Source organism: Oryzias latipes, chromosome 13 (genome assembly GCF_053564925.1).
Source record: "Oryzias latipes strain Hd-rR chromosome 13, Olatipes_Hd-rR_3.1".
NCBI lineage: Eukaryota > Metazoa > Chordata > Actinopteri > Beloniformes > Adrianichthyidae > Oryzias > Oryzias latipes.
This window is the reverse complement of record NC_136249.1, coordinates 19,130,453-19,155,150: the sequence shown is the minus strand read 5'-3', so window position 1 is coordinate 19,155,150 and position 24,698 is coordinate 19,130,453. Positions and strand designations below refer to the sequence as shown.

The 24,698-nt window shown below is 38.2% G+C and overlaps 4 protein-coding genes across 8 annotated transcripts in view; 1 reads left to right on the top strand and 3 right to left on the bottom strand.

Moving 5' to 3' along the window:
• LOC101174684 (solute carrier organic anion transporter family member 1C1) overlaps nt 1-6,291 on the top strand; it is a 33,964-nt gene extending 27,673 nt beyond the window's left edge. For all 3 annotated transcript variants that reach the window (XM_011482617.4, XM_078930029.1, XM_078930030.1), the window contains 4 exons: nt 255-427; nt 3,313-3,377; nt 3,516-3,633; nt 4,059-6,291. In XM_011482617.4, the coding sequence (XP_011480919.1) occupies nt 255-427; nt 3,313-3,377; nt 3,516-3,633; nt 4,059-4,293 (591 nt within the window). In that variant the 3' untranslated portion in view covers nt 4,294-6,291. The remainder of the gene's footprint in view (nt 1-254; nt 428-3,312; nt 3,378-3,515; nt 3,634-4,058) is intronic.
• Nucleotides 6,292-7,855: 1,564 nt separating this feature from the next.
• On the bottom strand, nt 7,856-13,462 carry bcap29 (B cell receptor associated protein 29). The gene is made up of 8 exons (XM_004075445.5): nt 13,387-13,462; nt 12,934-13,043; nt 12,038-12,138; nt 10,370-10,517; nt 10,156-10,291; nt 8,976-9,078; nt 8,766-8,866; nt 7,856-8,544 (listed from the first exon to the last, which is right to left on the bottom strand). Exons 2-8 carry the CDS (start codon nt 13,023-13,025, stop codon nt 8,509-8,511), a joined length of 717 nt encoding a protein of 238 aa, XP_004075493.1. The 5' UTR covers nt 13,026-13,043; nt 13,387-13,462; the 3' UTR covers nt 7,856-8,508.
• Nucleotides 13,463-14,104: 642 nt separating this feature from the next.
• Nucleotides 14,105-18,583, bottom strand: dus4l (dihydrouridine synthase 4-like (S. cerevisiae)). 3 transcript variants are annotated; one of them, XM_011482618.3, is made up of 7 exons: nt 18,457-18,583; nt 18,267-18,371; nt 18,066-18,187; nt 17,822-17,939; nt 16,318-16,440; nt 15,457-15,683; nt 14,105-15,371 (listed from the first exon to the last, which is right to left on the bottom strand). In XM_011482618.3, exons 1-7 carry the CDS (start codon nt 18,471-18,473, stop codon nt 15,091-15,093), a joined length of 993 nt encoding a protein of 330 aa, XP_011480920.1. In that variant the 5' UTR covers nt 18,474-18,583; the 3' UTR covers nt 14,105-15,090. The 3 variants fall into 3 exon arrangements, with proteins under 3 accessions (XP_011480920.1, XP_011480921.1, XP_078786157.1); XM_011482619.4 differs by having other exon boundaries at nt 18,267-18,375; nt 18,457-18,563; XM_078930031.1 differs by having other exon boundaries at nt 18,267-18,497.
• A 3,443-nt stretch (nt 18,584-22,026) lies between these two features.
• Nucleotides 22,027-23,910, bottom strand: rflnb (refilin B). Its single transcript, XM_004075448.5, has 3 exons — nt 23,440-23,910; nt 23,208-23,302; nt 22,027-23,131 (listed from the first exon to the last, which is right to left on the bottom strand). Exons 1-3 carry the CDS (start codon nt 23,641-23,643, stop codon nt 22,810-22,812), a joined length of 621 nt encoding a protein of 206 aa, XP_004075496.1. The 5' UTR covers nt 23,644-23,910; the 3' UTR covers nt 22,027-22,809.
• Between the last annotated feature and the right edge of the window lie 788 nt (nt 23,911-24,698).

Here is a 24,698-nt window from a genome sequence, read left to right as displayed (position 1 = left end):
GGTTGTGGCCTCTTTTAGCACTATAATACCCCCTGCCTCAGAGCAAAATGGATTTCAGATGGATTTTCAGATTTGTGTTTGTGTCTGTGGAATGTCCTGAAGTGTTGGATACTAGTTGCAGATATCACAACACACCTTCAGGGGTCAACTGGAGTTCATCCCTTGATTGGTCAGGACAACTTGGCAGCTGAATGGGAACCATTACAATATTCAGTTATGCCAAAATTTGTCAAGATCTGTTCTTGTCTGTGTAGGTCTTCTCTAACTGCAGCTGCATTGGGGTGGGCGGTAACCTTACAGCCAACACCGGTCAATGCCACGAGAAAGACGACTGCGACTCAATGTTTCCTTACTTCCTCGCTCTCTCTGTCATCTCCTCTTTCATCATCTCTCTTGGGGGAACTCCAGGCTACATGCTTCTCATCAGGTGGGTTTAAAGGATGTTTAACTAAGAGAATCTTTGCTTGAAACTCATTATTTCCACATTAGTTTCTGGTGGCCCATCAAGTGTTGCTTGGACAGAATAGAACTGTCCTGACATTATACACAATTCCCTCAAGTTTCCCAATCGATACACCCTTGACTCATGTCCTTGGGTCTTTACCCATCACACTTACAATGCAAGGAAAGGAGATGGGGAGATTTGCACATCTTCAGGGACCCTGAAGGGGCCGAACGGCTCTCTATCCTTAATTTCGGCCCAAAACATGACTCCGCCAGCTCCATGCTGACATTGGAGCCTTGTTGGGACATGGTATTCAACCAACCCATTTCTCTATCTGGACCATCCGGGGTTGCACGGCACTCTTCAGTGAAGAAGACTGTTTAAAAATGAGTCTTCGTGCATTTCTGGGCCCCTTGCAGCTGTTTCTGCTTGAGAGTGTTGTTGAATGGAAGGTTTATGTATAATTGCAAGCCTCTGGAGGATCCTACACCTTGATGTTCGTGGGAATCCAGAGACACCAGCAGCTTCCAATATGTGCTTTTTGCTTTGTAATGGAATTATAGAAGCTGCTCTCTTAATCTGATGTATTTGTCTGACAGAAACCTTCCTCATTCTACCTTTATCTGCAAGAACTTGTGTGCTCTGAATCAGCCACAAATCTCTTATTGGTACGATGATCACGCTTAAGTTTTCGTGAAATATCCAAAGTTTTCATAACTTCTCCGAGGCATTTAAATATTTCACACTTTTCAGCAGAGAGATCCTTTTTTTATTTTCTATATTGCTTGAAAATGTTGGTCTGATTAAAAATGTGGAACGTCCTTCTTTAGTAGTTTTTCCTTTAATTGAACATACCTGGCAAACTAATTATCACAGGTGTCTGAGATTGAAGCCAGTGATCCAAAGATCCGTGAAACACAATATCATCCATGAGTTTATCTGAAAAATAAAAATTTGTATCTTTTTTTGGCACATAAATACAATTTGCATACCGGTAGTAACTTTTTCTGTATTCAAATCGGGACATATCAGGAGCAGATGAAACAATGTAATTTGAGAAAGCTCTCTTTTGTGACGCACCAACTGAAATGGGCAGGCCAAAGTCTCCTCGCTCTGCTCTATTCTGATGCACTTGCAGACATATAGATCCATTAACGTCTTAATTTTCCTCGTCTGAGCTGCCATCTGGCTCATAATTGTACGGCTGGATACCTCAAATATCACTCGCCATTTTGCATCGCTAATGTTTGCTTAGAGCTGTGAGGCGTTAGGAGACAAGGGTGCAAACACAGGGATAATGGGACATCAGTGGAGGCTTACTCCTACCACTCTGGACAAGCTTTGTCCTATAAAATGACACAGGTTTTCTGATAATTAAAAGACCACTGGGAACACTTTTACAATAGATCAAAAGATGATTGAAGTGGAACTTCAGATGATTGAGGTCTACATGGTCTTTATTGACACATTTTTTTTACAAAAACCTTTTGATGGTAATGTACAGTATTCATCACAGATGTAAAAAAAAATCAAATAAAATCTGCATATAGTAAAACAGTAATTCATTATAACAAATACAGCATTCATTATAGTTGGTGCTTGAGTTGCAGGACGAGTTGGAGATAAGAATTAGATGAATGGCCGCAAGGCTGAGTATTCTGCATGACTCACTGAGGCATTAATATGAGTTTCCTAAAGGAAAACGTACAGAGCAAAGCAGGAAATCCACCTGGAAGTGGCCTAATTTGGCTGTTTAGAATTTAGTTAGAGGGTATTAAGACTTACCAGCTGAAGCTGAAAATGTTTAGCGAGCGGTTTTTTGACGACAAAATTCATAGAACCTATCATTTATAGCTTTTAGCAGAAGATATTCATTCATTAAAGGGTTTTATCAGAGCTAAATAATGTTTTGACTTTATGTGTGCATTAAAAAGCAAACAGAATTTACAACCGACTGGCCTTGTCTGCATATAGATAGCAGTTATTGTGCAGTCCAGTGCACTCTGGTGGTGAACTCTACAATTTAAAAGACTTTGCTCACTGAGCAAGAACTATTTATTTAGGGGTGTCAGATTTTAACATTTATGCTGCAGTCTATAAATAATAATGAACTAAAAAAGATGAAAAACTACTTAATGTAGTTAAGTTTCACAAAAAAAGAGGCTCTGAGATGTGCTTTCCAAACTAACTTTGGAAACAGTTTATACTTTCTGTTTGTTATCATAGTACTTTGTAGTTCTAACTTTATTGTTCATCAGTCCAGAATATTACTTCGAGGCTAGTGCCTTAGCTTTAACCACAGTAAATCTGAGTTTTTGTAGTGCAAAAATTAGAAAGGCATTTCAATTGGCTTGAGATCCAAACATTGAACAAAAAATTTCAACAATCCTTGTTTTCCAGTTTTAGACATCCTTTGTACAGATTTACTTGTGTTATTTTATTCATTGCCAGCTTTTTACTTTAAGACCACTCATCTCTCATTTGACTTTATATTACACAACACATCTCTTCAGGGGTCTCCCCAGCGAATCAGCTTCCACCGATTGACACATTTGGTTTGGCAGAGATTTTTACGCCGGATGCCCTTCCTTACACAGTCCTGTGTTTTATCCAGGCTCGGGACTGGCACAGGAAGACCCAGACTTGGGCACCTTGTGGCTACATAGTTAGGCAGTAGCGTGAATGGTATTGCCCAAGTACCCATTAATCTCATCTCACCCCCTGGGAAACTAACCCTGGCTTGCCATGCGCCAGTCCTACATGCAGCCCACTGAGCTTTCCATCTGCCACACATACATAAGACCTATAGGTCTGTATTTGCATTTATTTTTCTTTTTTATAATTCTTTTCAACTGTTCTTCACGCAGGTGTATTAAACCAGAGTTGAAGTCTTTGGCGTTGGGTTTTCATGCTTTGGCAACGCGCACCCTTGGTAAGTTCCCATAATCTTGTCTGTCATCTTACCCTCAGTTTCATTGTTTTTTAAATTGCTACATTTATTCTGACTGCTCCAAATATGTTTTTTTTTTCCAATGATGTATAATTGTGCAATTATGCTTTGGCTGAACAGCGGGAATCCCAGCACCTATCTACTTTGGAGCAATCATTGACACTACGTGTCTTAAATGGGGTCAGAAAAAGTGTGGAGGCATAGGAGCCTGCAGAATCTACAACACCACCGCCTACAGGTAATAATTGCATCCCAATTCGGTGGTCCTGCAGCATTTCTTGTTTGATTTCTTCACGTTTTTTATCACTCAGTGAGATCTACAGAGTTTATGTTCGGGGGGAAAGGGGAACCTAGTTCCCTTGTTGTCTTGTGTACCAAACTTACTGGACACAGAATTGCTGATCCTTTTTTTTTATTTTTGGTGGAATAACATAGGAGTTGGATGTAATCATTTTTTTCAAAGGTAGCAGTTGCTGATTTAAAAAAACAAAGCCAATATTGAAGCTGGTTATAAAGCTCATTAATTAACTCAAAGACCCTTTCATGACCAGATGTTGGTAACAGATTTATCCTTTGAATGATCAAGAAAAAAGTCAAAATTTGATTTTAAATTGGATTTATTTAAATGAATTCTTTTTTTCCCCCCATCTTCTTTCCTCTCAGGATAGCATACCTGGGACTGACTCTGAGCCTGCGAACAGTTTCATTTATCATCTGCATCCCTGGCTTCATCCTGCTAGGTCGACAGCTAAAGAAAGAGGAACAGGACGCCATTCATGCTTTGTCTAACGGCGGAACTGAACTGGAGGCACTCAGGAAGGAAGAGTGTGTGATTTTGAACTCGGACCAACCACTGCATACACCTGAAAACAGCACAGATCGGCACACCCGGCTGTGACCAGCCAGCAGAACTGGCTCCCCCTGTTGGGCCGGCATGTGCTTATCACTTACAGATCTACACCCAAAGTATGTACAAAGTGACACTGTGCAGATGCTCAAACACTAATGAAAATTGCAGGGAATCAAAGTTGTCTTGTGTAAGACAGAAAATTTATATTTGTACTACTGGGTGTGTAGAGGTTTTCTCACAGTATACAAATTTGATATATTTCAAGAATGTATATGCTCTGTTTATTTTCCTTTATTTGTAATGCTTTATAGCTGTAACTGTGGCTAAGAGATTAGGCAACCTTCTACAAAAGGTTACATTTATAAACACCAGCATTCATTCATCTGCCTCTGCATAACTGAGGAAAAGTGGCCTTATAAAGCAGAGGCACTACAGGAAAAAAAAAATGAGAAGGTTGGGTTTTTGTAGAACTAGTTTTATTTGTTGTTTTTTTTTTTTTTCATGGGTCACATGCCCAAATATGTGCTCAAAGAGTTTTAAAGGACCCACAACCATTTCTGTGTGCAACCCATGTTTGCTGACATGAGTTTTTTTTTTTTTCAAATATATTTTTTTCCATTTTCTGATCTCTCACTGTTATTCCTTGTAATAGTGTGATGAAAAAAATCAATCTATGATCTTAAATTTGCCTGGAAGTCAAAATCTGGGCCTGATTGTGTTACTATTTATGTCACGTGGTTCTGGATGTGAATTTTGGCATAACTTTTAAAAAAAAAGAGAGCTGTGATTAAGTGTTACACATGAGTAGGCTGATGTAATCTCAAATGAGGCATCACAATTGAAAAATAAAAAATAATCACCGGTCGCACAAATTTATTATCTTGAAATGATATTGAAAGAAATGTCTTATAAGAACACAGAATGTTAAGCTTTTGCATTCAATTGATATTCAGACATGTTTGTTACCCATCATTGGTTACTTACTATTGTTGTGCCTTTCAAGGTGCACCGTTTGTGTTTTTGCCACAATGCAAGTTGTTGTAACATCTCTATGAGTCCTTGGAAAGATGTCATTCTTTGTGAAGTGTTGCACAGGAAGCGCTGTTGCTGCTTTGTAAGTAAGTCTGTACAATCTGCTTCCACTAGTGTTTTACGTTGCCTGTCAGTTGTTTTTGGGAGGCTTTTTTGCAATGTTATGTTTTTCTTACGTGATAGAAGTCAGTGGTGCCAAAATTCACAATCACTTTGTTTTTCCTTCCCGTTTTGCTGTCATCTTGATTCTCATGTGAAGATTGGTACCAAATTAGAATTGCCCTATTATCAAATCATTAATTTGAAATAAGTGACAGAACAAAAAAGAATTAAATCTTAATTTTTTAAGACATGATTCAGGGTAACATGTTGAACTAGAGGGAAAATGTAAAAATCCTGATTGTCTTGCTTAACTCTTGTATGTAAATCTGAATCCAATCAATCCCTGACACTTAATCTTGTTTGATTAAAACTTGTAAATGCAGTTTTTATTAATCCATTCACTTCAGTTTCAGAAACACTCGAAGACAAAGCAGTAAAATGTTGATCCAGCTTTGCTAGTGCAATTTTTTTTTTTAATGCAAACATATTTACATTAAAGGGGACATGTCGAGATCATGTGCTTGTAATGCTATATTTGACAGTTCAAAAGAATGCAAAAACCTTTATCAATACGTCACTGGGTACAGTTTACACTTTAAATTTTGCCACATATTCAAATCCGCTGTCATTTCTCTTGGGGCACCCTGCTGAAGTGTTGCTGTGAACAGAAGTGTAAAAATGTGGTTGTAAAAGGTGCTTTTTTACTGTTTTTATGTGGGTCTTCAAAAATATGTCACACACTTTTCATTAATACCTCAGGAAGCTGTCAACTTTTGGAAAGAAAAAAAAGTGACAACAGTTAAGTGTTACTTGTTCTTAATATGTAACTGCAAAGACTGTGATTGATCTGGAATTGTATCTTTTTTGGTGGGGTATTTAAGGTCTTTATATCAAATAAATTTAAAAGAAATACTATAAGAGCCATTTTGTGTGTAAATATGTGAAAGATACTTTAAAGATACATTAACATAAATCTGAAAAAACCATGTTAACCCTTGTGCTATCCTATGACCCCACCCTTACATTGACATGTTCTCCCTACCATGACAAAGGTGGATAAAGGTGGAAAGATTTCATGTAATCCAGGGACACCAGTGAAGATCACAAATCATTGAAGAAAAAAGGTTCAGAGCACTGTCTAGTGGGTCTAGATGACCCAACTCCCAATGTTAAAGTGCCTAGGATAGCACAAGGGTTACCTGGGTAATGAACAGTGACGTTTTCCAGATTTTTTGTATTTCTTACAAATTAATAAAGTGTAAATTAAACATGTGTACAAGCAAACAAGTAAACAAGAATTAATGACAAATCCTAAAAAAAAATTTCCTGCAATGTTTTAATCAATCACAGTAATGAAAAGTGAATGTTACCAAAAGAAGAAACCATTAAGAAGAGAGTTTGCAAAGGAAAAATAATTGTGAGCTTCGTCAGTAACTGTTCATTTAGTTAACGTGGGGCAGAAAAGTATTTAGTCAGCCACCAATTGTGTAGGTTTTCCACTTAAAAAGATGAGAGGTCTTCGTAGATATACCTCAACTATGAAAGACAAAATCCAGAAAATCATACTGTTTTAAAAGAATGCATTTGTAAATTATTGTGGAAAATAAATTTTGGTCAATAACAAAAGTTCAACTCTATACTTTGTTATATACCCCATTGGCAATGACAAACATTTTCTGGAAGTCTTCAAATAGTTTCCACAAACTGTTGGTGGTATTTTGGCCCATTCTTCCACGCAGATCTCCTCTAGAGCAGAGATGTTTTGCAGCTGTCACTGACTAAATCCTTTTTCCCCCCACTGTATATTAGTTTGGTGGTTTGAATTGAGCAGGGGAAAATTCCCAGTTTGGCTCTAAAAAGAAAAGTCACATGATTATACCTGCAACAGTGAAGACACCAAACAAAACACTTATCAAAGGTCAGAACACATGCATGTGTTTATGAGGTTAGATGGGAAGCAGGTTGATTAAAGCGGATTAAAAATATGGAAATTGAAGAAGTGGTGGTGTTACAATTCAAGCCAAATTAGAACCGTACCTGGTCTTCCTCTGCAAATCAAATCAAAGGGGAAAAGGTTGGATTTAGAGCAATCTCATTTGCAGTCTAAGTGCTTGTTCATCAGTTCCAAGGAAGTGGACATTAAAGTGATAGGAAGCCCTCTGCTTTTGCCAAAAAACAAACATCTTAAATAATTAAAAGTTAATAAACCAAGTGTTGTTTCCTGTAATAATTAAGGTATTTGTACATGTTTTAGACATCAAGTCTTATTCTTTTTTTCTTTACAGTTGTGTCTCTTGAAATGAACACCCATTCAATTTTTAATATTTTTTCCCAATAATGGCAGGCATTTACTTCCACCAACTGTGAAATGTCTTGGGCTACTTTGTAAAATCAAAAATTCTTTTTTTGAATATAAAACAAATTACAAATGTCACATTTTGCTTCATCTTAGTGATAAAATAAATGCAACACAGGATAACCAAACTATGTTTATTTTCTTTACAAGCTAAAAGGCACATGCGTGTGCAATCTGAACAGGTTTGCAACAAACCCAAAGAAGAACCACTGACAAACAGAACCGGGAAGTCTGTAAAACACGTAATTACAGTTTGTTTCCTCCCTCCAAATGCTAAATCTGGGTAATAGAAATACATTAAAAAAATATCAAATAACACGTACAGTTCCATTTCAAACGTAAACATGAAACAAGGGAACACAAGAAGCCCTTTCAATGCAGTGCAGCAGTTGAAATTATGAAAAAATAAAACCAACCTCTCTTTTCTGGATTTCACAACTGTTATTATTGACTTTAATGATGGTTTACTAACACTTATTTTTTTATTTCTTGCCTAAAAGCATAAAACCCCAATTATTACAATCCACTGGGTTGTTTTTAATTGTAAAGAATATTTGCAAGAACAACAGAAATGTGGGGAAAAGATTTCTGAAAGAGCACCAATGCTTAACATGCAAACTATAACAGAATTTGCCATCAAATGAAAAAAAAAAATTAAAATGATGTTCTTGTATTTTTTTATGTAAATGTTTGACAACAATCATCTCTTTTGAAGCTCAGGTTGTGCTTTTGCACGGACAGTGACGAGATCTGCTGTATTGTTCTTCTGACAATTAGTCTTCTTTTTTGTTTCCATTGTCTTGAAGGTTCTGAAAGAAAAAGATCATAAAAGAGAAAAGATAAGTTAAATATAACACTACATTCAGAACCTAGAGAAACATGATGTGTTCTTAAGCTTTAGATCCAAACTAAAACAGTTTCCCTGACGTGTGTAAATCCCTTCTGTTGAACCCTGCTTCATCTTACATTTGTTGTCATTGTGGTTCTGTTATGTGCCAAATAGCCCAGTCATTCCATAGCCTTGTGTTACCTGGAGCTCCTGGTGTTCCTTCAACAGCCTGTCGTACTCTCTGGCAAGGCCATCCACCTGCTTTTTCACTGCGTCCGCCTCTTTGTGGGACTTCTCCAGGGCTGCAAAAACCACAATTACACATCTATGCATGGAATCTTGGGTTTTCCCAAATCCATCTTAACATTCCTGGCCTTACAAGCAACTCCAAAATCAATGCACAACACCAACCATCTCCGGAAGTCTTTAGTTCTTTCTTCAGCTTCTCCATTTCTGTTCGCAGCAGCTCCATTCCCTTTTCTGTTGCCTTATCTGCCTTTCCATCCATCAGAGTCTGTAACACATCATGTTACACACACTAAGCAAAATACACTCAGGAGCTTCTGTGTCTTTTTGGAATGAACAATCATTGCGTTAATGTCATGTTTGTGTGTGTGAGACAGACCCAACACTTTCTAAAAGACAAGTTTTCCTCTACTTTTGGGTTGGAAATTGTTAGAATGTTTGCTTTTCCATTCTAAAAGAAATTCCTGACAAACTGGAAAGAGCAGCATAACTGTCAGACAACATGCTGGAGAGTACTTCTTCTGACAAAGGGTATGTCAACTGTTAACAATTAATGACTTGGTTTGGTTAATGTAAAAAGAAAAGATGCCTTCATTTAAAATGCTATAACCTTCTCATTCAGCTGCAGGTTTCACTCACTAACTGAAACAAAACAAAAAAAAGTCTCCTCCAAAATCATTGAGCAGACAATCAGATCATTTGTCACTTTATATGATCAACAAACGGCGAGATCAGAGTTCGAGTGCTTCCCTTAACAACGTAGACTTTGCTGCCCTTGATGCAGAGGAGGAAGGCAACCTTCGTCTCCAGGGCAATCCAGCTGCTAAATGCTGACACACACTTAATCTAATCAGTGCGATCCATTCAACTGAACACGCACACACCATTGTCACTTTACATTATTTTTATTGTGTACTATTGAGCCTCTCGTTGTTTATTGTGTCTACGTGATGTACATTTTTAGCAAAAGCTACTGTCTGCGACTTGAAGAGAATTGTCCCTCTGGGATCAATAAAGTTGTTAGAATTTTGAAAGCTGTCAAATTTGTGGGCACGTCTTATCCATCTCATGTTAATAGTTGCGTGATGCTCTGAGAGTAATTTTTGTCATAGTTTACAAATGAAATACAGTTATAATGATGAATATCATGTCAAAACTGAACAATGAAACAAAAACCAAAAAAAGTCCCCAAATAAAATATTAACCTAATTCAGTGCTGAGCTGCTTCAAGTAGCAAAAATAGGAGATGGGTACACTTTTTATTTATTTTTTAAGAAAAAGAGGGTTGACTATAATACAACAGGTAGAGAAAAAGTGGTAAAGGTGTAACACGTGTGGAGTTGACCTGTTTGAGCAGCTCATTGTCCTTCATATATTTTTCAGCTGTCTGGTTAGCATTGGCGGCCTGTTCTTGAAGAGCAGCTGTTGTTGCAGACGCAGACGCCAGCTGGTTGATTAAAGTGATCAGTCGCTTCATCACCCTGCAAAAAAAACAAAAGTCTTTAGGTGATATTCCGGTTCGAACTTGATTAAAGTTTAGGTCTAAGAGGCAGACTCACAGCCAGAGGAAGACCGAAAAGCCCGATATGTAGAGGTTCCTTTGGGCCCTAAAAAGCTTCATGTGCATGTGGTCAAACATGTTCGGTTGCAGCTTGGCACCTACCACGAGGTCTTTACTGGAGTACTTCCTCACTTCCCGCACTGCATCTAAAAAACAGAGGCAATGCAAAATCACTGTGTGACTCCAACTCTGTTAGACTGAATAACAAGATACCAAAAGTTTGGAATCCTATGAAAATGTTTTCTTTTCCATTATACTCCTAAGAACAGTTCTTCTAGATGCATTTAAAAAAAATCAAATTTGATCATTAGCCTTGTAATGTGTTAGCTTTTAAAGCATTTCTGTACATTTATGAAGGTTTATAATGTGCCACCTTCTTAGCTCCTTGCCTACACTATAAAACATGCACATTCCCATACTTACCATATATAATATAACATAAATAATATCAAATGCTCCAAAATGCAAATTGCAATGCGTTCAATTTTGAATTTTAATTCTGTAAATCTGCTGCAGCAGACATGCATCTTATTTTACACAGGTTGTATTGTATTTTGAAAGGAACTTGATGTGTAAAATAAGTTTACATTATGATGCATAGAAAACAAATATTTAAAGTTTAATAAACTACTATTTTTTTAATTATTTAGCCTAAAACATATCATCTAAATAATGAAACAAGTGCTGCGCGACACGGTGATGCAAATCAGACTAAAGTGGCCATAAAAAAAACGAAGTTTAAGTATTAAAAATAAAATACAAGACAAATCTCATGTGGTAGGGCAGTGTTTTTCAACCAGTGTGCCGCGGCACACTAGTGTGCCGTGGGAGATGGCCAAGTGTGCCGTGGGAAATTGCCCTCATTAACTGATCTAAAAACATTTCCCATCTCCAGGATTTTAGCTCTCTGTTCATCCAAACAGGCCCTGATGAAACACTGAGGAGTTAGGAATATAAAAGATCGTAAAATACCTTTTCTTTGCGTTTATTTTATTTTATTAAAGACATTTTGATAAGAATGACGTACCGCGATTCAGCTGCACCTTCGGCTGTATTTTGGAAAAGTCCCGTGTTGGGGGGGTTAATCACATGTCATCGGTCTGACCAATCAGAAGTGCTTAAAGTCTTCACTTCCTTGTCCCGATTTAGCTCGTAAAGTCGCTCAGTTCTAACAGAAATACCAGCTAAAGCTCGTCTTTAGCGGTGTAGCTTTCCACAGAATCCGGTATCAGACCGTGGAACAAGTGAACAAAACAATGAAGCTCCGAAAACCGATCTTCGGCCATTTTATGCACTACATCTCCCATGATGCATTGGGTTGTGAGAGTGACAGCGCAAAAGGAGATCTGTTGTTAAACTTCTTGAAACTAACGAACACACAAACTGTTTTTAAATCTTCTAACTTAACTTTTATTGCATCTTTTAGAAAAAAACAGCTGCAGTTTCCAGCTTTTTCTGTAACAATTATCTCAAAAATGCATGTGAGATTGTGGAGGGGCTGTAAATCAATACAGACTATGAGTTTCTCCTTTTTTTTTAATTTTTGGATGCTGGTGTGCCGCGGGATTTTTTTTAAGGTTAAAGTGTGCCGTGGCTCAGAAAAGGTTGAAAAACACTGTGGTAGAGTTCAATAAAATAAGAAGAAAGCAAATGATTTCATTCTTACCGAGGAAGAGAATGATGAGTATTATGATCATGGTGAGAAACACTTTGTTCCAGAAATTTGCCATCCAACTCCAGATCCTGAACTTAAATATGCTCTGCCACCTGCATCAAACATATGCATCTAGACCCTCATTATAACATTAAACACTGATCACCAGGCAAACACAGGACTTATTTGTTGTTTGTTTGGACCAGGGGTCGGCAGCCGGAGGTTTTGGAGCCACATGCAGCTCCTTTTTCTCTCCACTGAGGCTCCTTGGCTTTAATGAAAAAATCTGACCCATTTACAACACTTATAGGCTTGCTTTTTTTGTTCATTTTTTTAAGTTAATAAAGTTTTTTATTTATATTTAAATTAACATGTCAGATAACTAAGCAAAATAATAGTAATCTGCTGTAGGAATAAACTTACAGATCACATTCTTCTCTTCTGTTGCACAACAGAGACAAATTTCTTAAAGTGTATAATTGGATATATATTTAGAGATTTAAAAATGTGGATTATACACCAGTGTTATCATATTTATATTTAATAGTATGAGGACAAAGAGACTGAAGCCACAGTAAAATCATAATGACCTGTATGACTTTTGGATTTTTTTTTCTGCAAATCTGCTGCAGCAGACATGCATCTTATTTGTGCATTTTATTTTGAAAGGCACTTGGTGTGAAAAGAAGTTCACAGTGTGATTTAAATAAAATATATAATTTATTACTGTGATTCTATTATTGTAAATAATTTAGTGCTAAGCCATGTAATAAATTAATCGCTTAATGGCCACAAAAACATAAATAAAGTGTATTGTGTAGTGTGATGTTAGACTTTGATCAAAGAAACTGGAGCATTTGGCTCATTTAGGGTTAAAGGCTGCAGACCCCTGTTGTGAGTAACTTCACCTCCTAGCTGAGATGAAGGGTAAGCAGAGAATGAGAATGACGCCGATTTCCGCATAGAGAAAAAGAGCCACGGCGGTCCATTGCAGAGTCATCTTCTCTCCAACAAGAAGCTGAGGAGAAACAATAGTGAGCATGCGCACTCAGTCTGTCTGTTAATATGTCACAAACTATCACAGATGTAAAAATTCAGGGAGTACGCTAGGGCTTTGCAAACAGACGAAACAGTCAATTCGTCTGTTAATTAGAATTTACTACAATTGCCAAGGCTTCAGACAGTCCGGCTCGTTAAAATGAACATAAACATTTGTCACAAAATATGGACTCTGCTGTTTTAAAGTAGTAAAACAAATTCTGCAACAAAATATTTGCAAACGTTAAATTAAAAAAAGGCTCAGCGGAGAAACACGAAACGTTAGAACGCTGGAATCACGTTGTTCAAAAGGCACAACTTACGCAGAACTCGATAGAATATGAAGTAACTTTTGTGTAGCTGTCTTTAAGCTTCCCTCTTCCTGTCCCTGCTTCTTCAGCCCAGCTTCCGGCTTGGTTTTTTGTAATAAAAGTAAGTTAAAAGCCCTTTTTAGAATTTCGGTATCACACAAGATTAGTGTTATAGTTGGTTTGCCATCAACTTTTTTAATATGGTGTTTATAATAATTTGAAGTATTTTCATCGTAGTTGTCAACGTTTGCATGGACCATCGGATTCATCAAGGTTAATTTCAGGTTTTATTTTGAAAGTAAGGAAAAGAGGGACATTTTTCAGGATTCCTGTGTGTTTTCCACTGCTGTTTTGTTAAACTTATATTTTTGATTAACATGTTTATCGAACGCTATTGGGTACGTGTTCTTAAAAATAAAATTAGAATATGAGTAATTGCACAAATATATATACTAATTGTGTCTGAGAAAAGCATCAGCAAACGCGATACTTGCCTTTATTTACATTTAAAATATACCTACGTTTCATTATTATTTTATTTTGAAAGTAAGCGCTTTCCTCCTAAGTTTTTTTTTCCAAAAATCTTTATTGAAGATATACAGGATACAAAATCAAGTCAACTTCAAAGAAAACAGATAGCTTTCCTCTTAAAATGCTTTTTCTTTCACTACCGTGACATGACGTCACAAAGTGGTGAAACGCCCCGGAGTGGGCATGTTTAGCAGAGATGTTTTTTTTTCCAAAAGACTTTATTTGCAATTTTGGCAGTTTTATAAAACACACAAAACAGATCAAAGCTGCCAAGGGAAGATAGCAATAAATTAAAATAATAAAATAAAAAATGACAGACTGTATTCCTATAAATCACAAACATCACTAATAATTTAATCGTATTTTTCAAATATGTCCACATTTTTAAAGCCTTAAAATTCTCTGGGTTTTTAATACATTCAGCAGACTTTTTAAATTCACAGATAAAACTGGGCAAGAAAGGTTTTTCATTTGTTTATTTACATTTATGAATAAAATATTTGACCGAAGTGAAAATTAACTAAATTAAGTAGAAAATATTTGCTCACTTGTCTTTCAAAAATCCAAATTCTGTATGTTTAAAACAAAAAGAAAGGTGGAGAACATTTTTTGTAGCAGGTCTGAAACACCAGACCAAAATGTGCACAATTCCAAAATACATATATAAAGGTTTCTACAGGATTGGTTCAAAATAATCAGCTGGTGTCAATATCCTTTCAGGGTCTTTGGGAAATAAAATATTTAACAGGGTAGTAATTGTATAAAGACAATTTGCAATTTGTTATGATGAGTCCAAGTTAAAACATAACAATTGTACTTATTTTTATATCTGTAACTTATAACTTATGATTAGCTATTTTGGCATACAAAAAATGACCACAAAAATAATCTGTTATGAACAGGATGTGAGCTTTAGCTGGTCTTAAATTAGCCATAATAAAAGTTGGTATATTGTTAATGTAAATGTAAAAATATGTAAATTCTTTAAATGCACCTTTATGATTAAAATACTAAGAAATTATTGAAATCATTACCAATCAAGAAAATAGATTTTCGATTGAAATTTCCAGATCGTTTGGTTTTTTGACTCAATACACAAACTCAAGCTGTGAAAAACAAGAAAATTAATGTAACAAAATTGCACCTTTATTTGACATAAAAACAAATATAGTTCAAATAAAAACCTCAAAATGGACAGATTTGTGTGTCTGGGTCATGAATTGACCCATAGGTGTTCTGGAGGTAGTCTATTACTGCAGAGGTACTGGACAGAGAATTGAACACCTTTCTCTCAGGCTGGGAGCTAACTCTCTCCAGCATGTAAATGAGATGGTGGTGAAAGCAGGAAAATGGAGTGCCTTGCTCAACAGCAATGTCCACCCAGTCCCATATACACTGCAAAGGAGTGTCCTCATATCCAGCAAACATGGCAGGGTTGGCTAGCAACCCCCGTGCGGCCATCACACCTAAAGACAAAACAAAGAAATATTGTTTTCCTGTGGATCCTGGCACAAAGTACTTTTACTTGATTTTTACTTTCAGCGAACATACCGTTGACTCCGGTGTGCTGGTGAGTGGACTCCACATCCCGGAGGTACTTGATGTCTCCATTGGCAATGACAGGGACAGATACACTGTCTTTGATCGTCTTTATTGCATCATAGTGCACCGGCTGGTGGCGCTCCTCTGTTGTACGGCCGTGGACTGTTATCCACGATACTCCGGCTGATTCGGCCTTCTGACACAGATCCACCGTCTGCCTCAAGTCTTTGTGAATCCTGTGGGAGCAGAACTGCTTTGTAACACCATGGACTGATGAGAGGCACCCATGTTAGGTTCAGAGACAGGAGGCAGAAAAGTTGAGACATTGAGGTTCTCCTTGGGAATGATAGACAGGATTAGAAATGAATACATCAGAGGGACAGTTCCTGTCTTTGGAGATGAATGCAGGGAAGCAGGCTGAGATGGTTTGGAGATGTTCATAGGAGGACCAATGATTAAGTTCCTAAAAGCATACTGAGGCTGGAGCTACTAGAAAGGAGACCTAAATGAAAACAGGAGAGTTGTTAGTGTGAGAGAGGAGGAAGCAGACGATAGGGTTAGATGAGGAACTGCTGTGGCAACCTCTAAGAGGAACAGCCAAAAGGAAAAGCAGCAATGAAGTCTACAAAATAGTGTTGGCAAATATGTAAAAATAATTTTTTAAAATGAGTAGCATTGTTGCAACAAAAAGTTGCATTTAACAAAAAGTTAAATAGTTTTTAATCATTAAAAATGACTGAGCATGTAAAAAGTCAATCCAGTTATAGCTAATGGAACATGAATTATTTGATTATCGTCCGACATAAACTGATCGTAAACCTAGTGTGTCTTTTTCTATGATATATATCAGTTATACATTTTAGGATTTACCTTATTTTGATGGATACTGTGTAGTCTGGATTGTCCACTTGGTTCCTGACATGTCTCACCATGTCTTCAACAAGTTCAGGCTTGTTGATGAGGCAAGCGCCATAGCCAGCTGACATCGCCCATCTGAAAACACCACAAACTTCATTCCATAAACGAAAGATGCATACACTAAGAAGATGGCTAAAAAAACAACAACAATAGCATAACACTAGTCCTCGAGAGCCTGTCTGGTTTTGTATCATCAGAATCTGGAATTATCTACACCAGAGGGGCCAGAACCCAGTCCAGAGTCAGCATCCTGCAGTTTTTGTTTTTTACATTTTTTAATTACAGCTCTGCTGCTGATTATCTGCATCGTGTGCATCCTGTGTGTTTCGCCAAAAAAGGCAACAATGGCAGGTTAGCTAGAAAACATGTATGATACTGGCCCTCAAGGCCTGGAGTTGGACACCCGAAAACTGGGCCAGCAGTAGCCATTATTGGAGAACAGGATGGTCAGACACAATAACTTGACATTTTTTTTATAGTAAGTAATGTCCAAACCACTGCTTTGGGTGTTTTTAACATGTTCTTGTGGCATTTCTCTAATGGTGAAGAACATATATAACAAAAATTAAACTTAAAATTGCATTCCTGAGTATTTCTTTATTCAATTTTGTTAGCATCAGCCTGGCCCTGTTATTATGCTGGCTTTAATCTCTTTTAAATTGATCTTATTCTTTTTGTTCTTTCTATGTATGTCTCTACAATGTTTTAATTTTGTTTTATGCTTTTATTTCTTTTATGTTTTATAATTGTAAAATGTTTTGTCCTCCATGTGTACAGCACTTTGGGCCTCCTTGGCTGGGGGTGGAAGGTGCTTTTTAAATAAATAAATAAATAAATGATGATGAAATTGTTGTGAATCAGGAGCAGACCAAAAAACAAGCTTCTTTGTGAAATAGAGAATACGCTGGGGTGGTCACAAGCTCCCTGCTCCGCTCCATTCTGATGCGTCCATTCATAGACGACTAGAGCCATTAACGTCTTCATTTTTCTCATTTGAGCTGGCATCTGGCTCAAAACTATACGACTGGGTGGCTCAAATATTGCTCGCCATTGTTGTTGCGCCACTAATGTTAGGTTGAGGTTGTTAGGTGCTGTAAGCTGGCAGGAGCGAGCGTAAACAGATGAATAAAGGGAAATGGGGGATAGCTTACTCTGCGCCTCACCCACAACTCAGAGGTGAGTTTCTATTGAACTCCTGCCGCTCTGCAGAAACTATGTCCGAGAAAACAACACAGTTTTATTTTAACTTTGGCTAGAAACGGCACGATCATAATTAAAAGACCCCTGGGAATGCTTTTAAAATAGACCAAAAGATGATCAGAGTGAGTCTTTACACATGCTTTGAACATGGAGAATCACAAAGAAAACACGACAAATAAGCAGAATGAATGAATTTGTGCTACAGGAACAAACTGAAACAAACAAAAAAATGTTGCAGTTCAGCTATTGGTGGCACCTCTGAGGACATCCGCAGTTGAGGTCAACTCCATCTGAAAAGGGTGCCACCACACATGCTGCATCAGCCAGAGTCTGGGGGTCCTGGGCAGCAAACTGGACAATTAGGGGCCGGTCACCTGAAATCAAAAGCAACACCATTTATCATCATCATCATGTCCCATACAGCATAGCTGACAGTGGTATACTGGTTAAATGAGGCATTAAGAGCAGCAGCTGCTGGTCCACAGTAACTAAGAACTGACTTTTGTTGGTGGTGAACTCGCTGTCTCTGGCTTTGACGGATCTCAAGAAATCTGCAGCAATGATCATGGGGGTGAAACACACGTCACAGCTGTACTTCCTGACCAAAGACCTGAAGGCCAACCTGGAAATCAGAGGATGAAAACTGAACTCCCAAAGTTACAGTTAAGCACAAGCAAACATTAACAACAACAACCACTTACTTTGAATATCGAACCATTGGGGCACACATCTTCACCACTTTTCCCTCTTCAAACATATCCATGATGCTCGTGTTTCCAGAGGCAGTCTTCATTGTTCGCCACAAGCTAGCTTCACAATCTCAAATAAATATTTTTCGCACAAGAACAAATTATGTTACTGTCATTACTTCACATCAGTCGTAATTCTCACCTAAAGCACCACACCATGCCACGGACGGAGATGTGGGCGTGTTTCACCTATGAACTTTTGCGTCACACCCCACGTGGTTAAAAAAATTAAACTTTTTTAAATTTCGCAGATAATTTTAAAATGATTAAAAACTATGCAACATTGTATGATACTAAAAAGAAATTAAAAAAAATCTGTTTTTCTTTTCAACAAAAAAGAAAGAAAGAATGATTATTTGCAACGTCATGCTGCCTTCAAGTTCTGTGGGAAAATCTACAATTTAGCATTTATTTTGAGGAAGAAACTAATCAAATTATTACTTTACTGACTTTAATGACGCATCCATGGATATTCTAATATATTCCAGCTGGATTTGTAAAATGAATAAATAAATAGTTTCTGAAATTTATTTTATTTGTTAATTTTTATTATTTTAATTTACTCTTAAACTGTGAGTCTAGTTGAGTCTAAAAAAATACATCATTATTATTATATTATTGTGATTATTTTTTTTATGCTTATTACTATTATTGGCCATTTATAGATAATGTTAGATTGTTTCTTAGCAAACATGAGCAACCTTTTAATTGGTACCATTCCTTTTTCACGTCCAGCTATCATTTCCTTTTTGCTTTTCCTTTTTTATATATCTAAATAATGACTATTTAAATATTTGACATTCATTTTAGAAGTTGTTGTTCACCAATAGCTATACTGAAAATTGCTAATTGATTGGTGTGTTTGCCAGCTTAGAAATTGTTTGTAACTACAGCTGACAAATTATTAAAACACGTCATTACTTAAAAATATTAACTTCTAAATTGGATCAATGCAGCATTTAATTTAAAAAAAAAAGCATAAAAGAAAGAAAGCATATAAAATTGTGAGCTGAATATTCAAGATTCAAAGGGTTTAACTGTCATATTCACAGTAAGAAACGGGTTGCCTTGCACAATGAATTCTTACTTTGCTGTCTGCTCCTAATGCCAAGGTTAAGTTAAATAAAATAAATTAAAATAAAGATTAAGGAGTAAGATATATACCGAAAACTGAAAATCCACACATAACATAACAAAAATATAACAATGGAAAAAAAACGTGTCCCACCTAAAAATAAATATTAGGGCAAAACCAAATGAATAACAAACTGGGCGTCAAAGTTGGAACCCCTTTTCCCCATTTTTTGTAGTGTCAAAGTTAGTTTAGACATCCAGCAAACATCATGCATTCACCTAATCCAGCCACAAGATGGGACTGCAGTACAATTGTAGAACTGGAAATTTAAAGGACATTTTTTCTAAATGTAAAAGCAGATTTGTCATTGTTTCGAAATTCTTTAGATTGACCAATACTCTAGAATGAACAGCAAAGTGCTATTTTAGACATTCTTAAGGGAACATTTGAAGAGCAAACAACAACAGCAACAAAATTAAAGTTTTTAAACAAAGATTGATGGAAGCTTCAGAAAGTGCCAGAATAAGCCAATAAGCTGAGTTGTGTGCCAGCTCAGCATCCTCCTCTGTCTCCAGCGGGACATACTTCAGTGTCTGCAGAGCCCACCGCTTACCTGTCACACCCCCTCAGCTTCATTCTGCATCTCAGCTTTTTTTTTTCTAAAACACTTGCATCATCTCCATTCACAGTTGCCTCCCACTGCCCCCTGTCTGTCTCCAAACATCAGGGAAAGTGGTAAATGAAGAGAGTTACAGTAACAAGGCTTCAGGAGCAGATGGTGTCAGCCTCAGAGTCCCAAAGAACAGTTAAGTGGATCCTGCAGCTCTTCATCAACCTCAGCCTGAGTCAAGAAAAGATGTCAGTGCCAGTGGCTCGCTTCAGTTTGCCTAAAAACGGCTGACATTTCAATCAAACATTTTCAAAGGGTTGCCCTGTGATCCCACAAGGTGAAAGTCTTAGTCCTTGAAATCATTTTTTACCTAGACATTTAACCCTTGTGCTATCTTAGATGACCCCACCTTGTGCATTGACGTGTTCTCCCTACCATGACTAAGGTGGATAAAGGGGGAAAGATTTCATGTAATCCATGGACACCATTGAAGATCACAAATCATTGAAGAAAAAAGGTTCCGCGCACTGTCTAGTGGGTCTAGATGACCCAACTCCCAATGTTAAAGTGCCTAGGATAGCACAAGGGTTATGAAAAACACTTCACTTCTTTGCTGCAGTCAGTTGTTGGACACGACATCAACAAACCCTTTTCTAAAACCAATGCAAGCATATCTAAGGGAGAAAGTTTAAAGACCCACGCCAATGAAAATAGCGTTTTGGGTGTTTTTAACATGTTCTTGTGGCATTTTCATGAAAGGACAAAGAAAATTAAGATTAACTATGAGTTTCTGAGTATTTCTTTATTCAAAGCATGGTGAATCATAAGCAAAGGAAAGATGGCAGTTGTGATGTTCAAACTACAGTTAGCAGGCCACAAGCTCCCTGCTCTGCTCTATTCCTATGCATCCATTTGTAGACAAATGGATTTCCTTGTCTGAGCTGCTATCTGGCTCAAAACTGTATGGCTGGATAGCTCCAACGTTGCTTGGCGTTCTGTTGCTCCTGTAATGTTGGGTCTGGGTTGTAAACAAGAGATTGTAAACAAAGGGTTGATAGGACATGAGCACCGGTTTACATTGCGGCAATTGTCCCGCCCACAACTTAGAGGTGAATTTCGAATGAACTCCTACTGCGATGCAGAAACTGAGTCCTAGAAAATGACATATATTTTTTAGAATTTGGCTGAAAACAGCATGATCTTAATTAATAGACCAAAGGGCACGCTTTTACAATAGATCAAAAGATGATTGAAGAGTGTTGTATCATTGACTGGCTGACAGGCAGAAGGCCCTGGTTCAAATCCTGACCGTCTTTTCTGTTTGGAGTTTACAATTTCCCCTTTTTTATTCAGGCACTTCTTCCTCCCACAGAACAAAAACAGCTTCATAGATTGATAGATAGATTGATTGATTGGTGACTTATAATGGTCTTTTCAGGATAAATATGAGGGGCCGTCAGTCTGTCCGGGTCCGTGACCCTGTATTGGACTGACGACCTCTCTAGGTTTCTGTGCAGTAGAGCTTTTGCTTCCAATTTTTGTAGTAAAAGGTCATGAATTTCCCTTTGTCTCCCAATAGTAAACATAAGAAAACACATTTGATTTCAACTGCCTGCCTTTTTGTGTTTCTAATTCTTTTTTTCTTTTCAAGATAAATGCAGATGTCTTGGTTTTCTCAGATGCTACATTTACATGCCAATTTGATTGCTTATTTCTCCTAGTTTCTGCCGTCATCTTAACCGAGATAGGCTCCAGCATCCCCTACACAGGGCAAGAAGACTATGAATGTGAATAAATGAACAGACAACAGGTTGCTGGGTTCAGGGAGCCGTGCGTCTGACAAACTTGACAAGAGATCCTCAAGGAGATTGTACCATCCCTTTCCTTATACCTCAGACCTTTACTCCGTCATCTCCAAAAATACTCTGGACAAGAATTTGAGCTCAGAAAAAAGCAGCTTTTTCATATGTGCACTAGAGACCATGAGGATATTTGTAACTGTTAAAAACACAAGGTGTTACACAAACTGAAAAAAAGCCCAACTTTATTTCAAGCTTCTGGCAAACAATAATATATAAATTTTAAGATGGTGCATAAGGAGGGACTCATAAATCATCTGCTATTATTTAGAAGAAAAAAAGAAACACAATTGCAAAACACAGCGTCATAACTAAAGGTATTTTAACGGAGGGTTGTTGGGTAACCATTTATTAAACACTTTCCTTTATTAGCACTTTCCTTTGCATTATATAAAAACAAGATCTAAAAAGCTTTTAAAAACGGTTATGCTACACTCCTTAAAAACAAACATTGCACATACGTTTAAACAAGATTAGCTTCTCATATACCTTATATTTCTTTATTAAAGTAGAGGTTTAGAAACTCTAACAAACCAAAATACGTATAACTTCATTATTTATTTCATAAATATAAATCTGATATAAATCCAGAAAAAAAAAAAAACAATAAAAATCCTGGTTTACCACCCCACAGCATGACAAAAAATGTATAAGATGTACAAAACCCTGAAGACAAAACAGCAGGTCAGTAGCAGAGGCATCTTAAAAGCATGGATTTTTAAGAATAAAAATGCAACCGTTTTGCACCTCATCATTAAAAATAAGTCAGTTGCGACTGCAGAGACGATGATGGTGGCTGTTTCAATGTGAGTATCAGAAGACTTGAGGATGAAGGTAGAGAGGATGACAGGAAGGAAGGAAGTCAAGCCACAAGTCTGGCTTCAGTGCAACCTCAGGGGACAGTGGGTGGGGGGCCCCTCCTCCTTCTGCTCTGACCCCTAAACTCCACTTTTACTGAGGTGGTTCTCTGCTGCCGGCCGCCTCCAGCTCCACACTGGACAGGAAGCGCCGTCTGGCTGTTCGGTGGGAGTCGTAGCTCAGCTCGGTTGTATAGGCGGTACTGGTTCTCTTAGGGTAAATGATGGTGGTTGTCCTGTAGTGTTGGGGCCGCTGGCGTGGCTGGAACACTAGGTGGGTCTTGTAGTGGCGCCAGGTGCTGTGGGACATGGCCACGATGGTCTGCCTGCAGGAGTCCAGACCCTGACCCAGCGGCTGGAAGGTCACGTTCTGGATGAAGTGGCGGTCTGAGTCGTAGAGCAGAGATGATGTGTATCTGTGGAGGAGGAAAAAAAAAGCAATGAGCAACTGGGTTTTCTCCATCCTACGAGCCACCATGCCTGTCAACCCACCTGAGTTCCTTTGAGGGCAGCGGATCTAGTGCAATGCCTTCACCAAAGGACAGAGGCAGCAGCTGAGGGAGAAGTGCAGGAGTGGAACTGGAGGTCTGGAAGAAGAATACAAAAAAGACATAAAACACACCAAAGGATGACTTGAATTTTTAGTTAAAAAAATAAATCTGTAAGAACCCTAAGAGCTAAACCAGCATTTATGTATGTTTCTCTTTTTTTGTGTGGGTTTTACCAAAGAGCCCTTTCCTTCATCCTCAGACACCGGGCTCGAACCGCGGGCTTTCTCCGGACACGCAGGCGGCAGCCAGGCGCTCGGGCTGGGGCTCGGCGGCAGCCCGGAGTCCGGGCTATCCAGTCCCCGTTCAGCCCGGCTGCAGCTCATTGCCAGAGGGTCTCCTTCTTCACACGCACTCAGGAAGTTCAGCCTGCCAACCATTTCTCGTTAGGAGTTACAAAAGTCCAGCGGGCAGGACCCCACGTTGTGTAAAACAGTTCCACCCGAGATTATTTATTGCACGTCCACATGCGGCTGCAGCCCCCGTAGTAGACCACCCCCGCGACAGCCGGACCCTGTCCTGGTCCTCCTCACGCAAACACAAGACCCCGAACTGCTTCAGGAGGCGCGAAAGAGTCCAGGTTGGTTCTGGTTCGCCTTTAATCTCCCAGCCCCTCCCCTCCGCTCCGCGGGGGTTTCTGGAGCCACAAACACAGGAAAGGAAACGCCTTTCACGGAGGTTCGCAGCTCCTGATTGGCTGCAGCCTCCGGCTGGGACTTTTTCTTGCCCCCCCCCGTGGAAAGGCCGGATGTAGGCATGGGCAGGGGAAGGGGGGGGGGGGTGTAATGCCCTCCTCCCCCTCCCCCAAAAGATGATGGCCCACAAAGCAAATTTATCAAAAAAGAAAAGAGAGACAGACTTAAAAAGGAAAAAAAAAAACACAGAAAAAATGCTGCAACAGGGCACACGTCAGTGTCCTGCTTGTGCCTGTCCCAAGCCCGGTAAACATTATGTTAGGAAGAGCATTTATAAGATATCTTGGATAGTTTAAAGGCGAAGATCGATATAAAGATACATGACGTGATATGATTATATGTTGGTTTTCTAAGCACTTTAGGGGCTTGGAGCCAGATGACACCCCTGACTGTAATCACATCCAGATCATTTCAGGCCTTCATGTCCAGAGTTTATTAAAAAAAAAAAAACAATAAAATCAAAAATTATGCAGGCCTTAATTTTTTTTCTTTTAATAACGTTTAAATGCTCCACAAGCTTTTGCCGTTTGTTGATGAAATTAACCAACCTCATAATGCGTTGTGCTGGATCAGGGGGTATTTGAATGAAAATGATCGTCCACACAAAATACATCCTACCAACAAAGACAGACTGAGAATCACTGATGAAATAATTCAAGCCATGCAGCCAAACGTGCTGAGGATTTTTTTGGGGGTAAATAATCAGATTATGTGTCAATAGGTCCAAAAAAGCCTCAACA

Coding starts and splice junctions, on each gene's coding strand:
- bcap29 (XM_004075445.5), bottom strand. CDS start 13,025: ATGACTCTGCAATGGACCGCCGTGGCTCTTTTTCTCTATGCGGAAATC. Junction 12,139..12,933: donor CCCTTCATCTCAGCTAGGAG/GTGAAGTTACTC, acceptor TGTTTGATGCAG/GTGGCAGAGCATATTTAAGT. Junction 8,867..8,975: donor ACTAAAGACTTCCGGAGATG/GTTGGTGTTGTG, acceptor TGGTTTTTGCAG/CCCTGGAGAAGTCCCACAAA.
- dus4l (XM_011482618.3), bottom strand. Junction 18,188..18,266: donor CCAATGGTTCGATATTCAAA/GTAAGTGGTTGT, acceptor TCTGATTTCCAG/GTTGGCCTTCAGGTCTTTGG. Junction 17,940..18,065: donor CGAGTTCACCACCAACAAAA/GTCAGTTCTTAG, acceptor TTTTGATTTCAG/GTGACCGGCCCCTAATTGTC.
- rflnb (XM_004075448.5), bottom strand. CDS start 23,643: ATGGTTGGCAGGCTGAACTTCCTGAGTGCGTGTGAAGAAGGAGACCCT. Junction 23,303..23,439: donor ATGAAGGAAAGGGCTCTTTG/GTAAAACCCACA, acceptor TTCTTCTTCCAG/ACCTCCAGTTCCACTCCTGC. Junction 23,132..23,207: donor CTGCCCTCAAAGGAACTCAG/GTGGGTTGACAG, acceptor CCTCCTCCACAG/ATACACATCATCTCTGCTCT.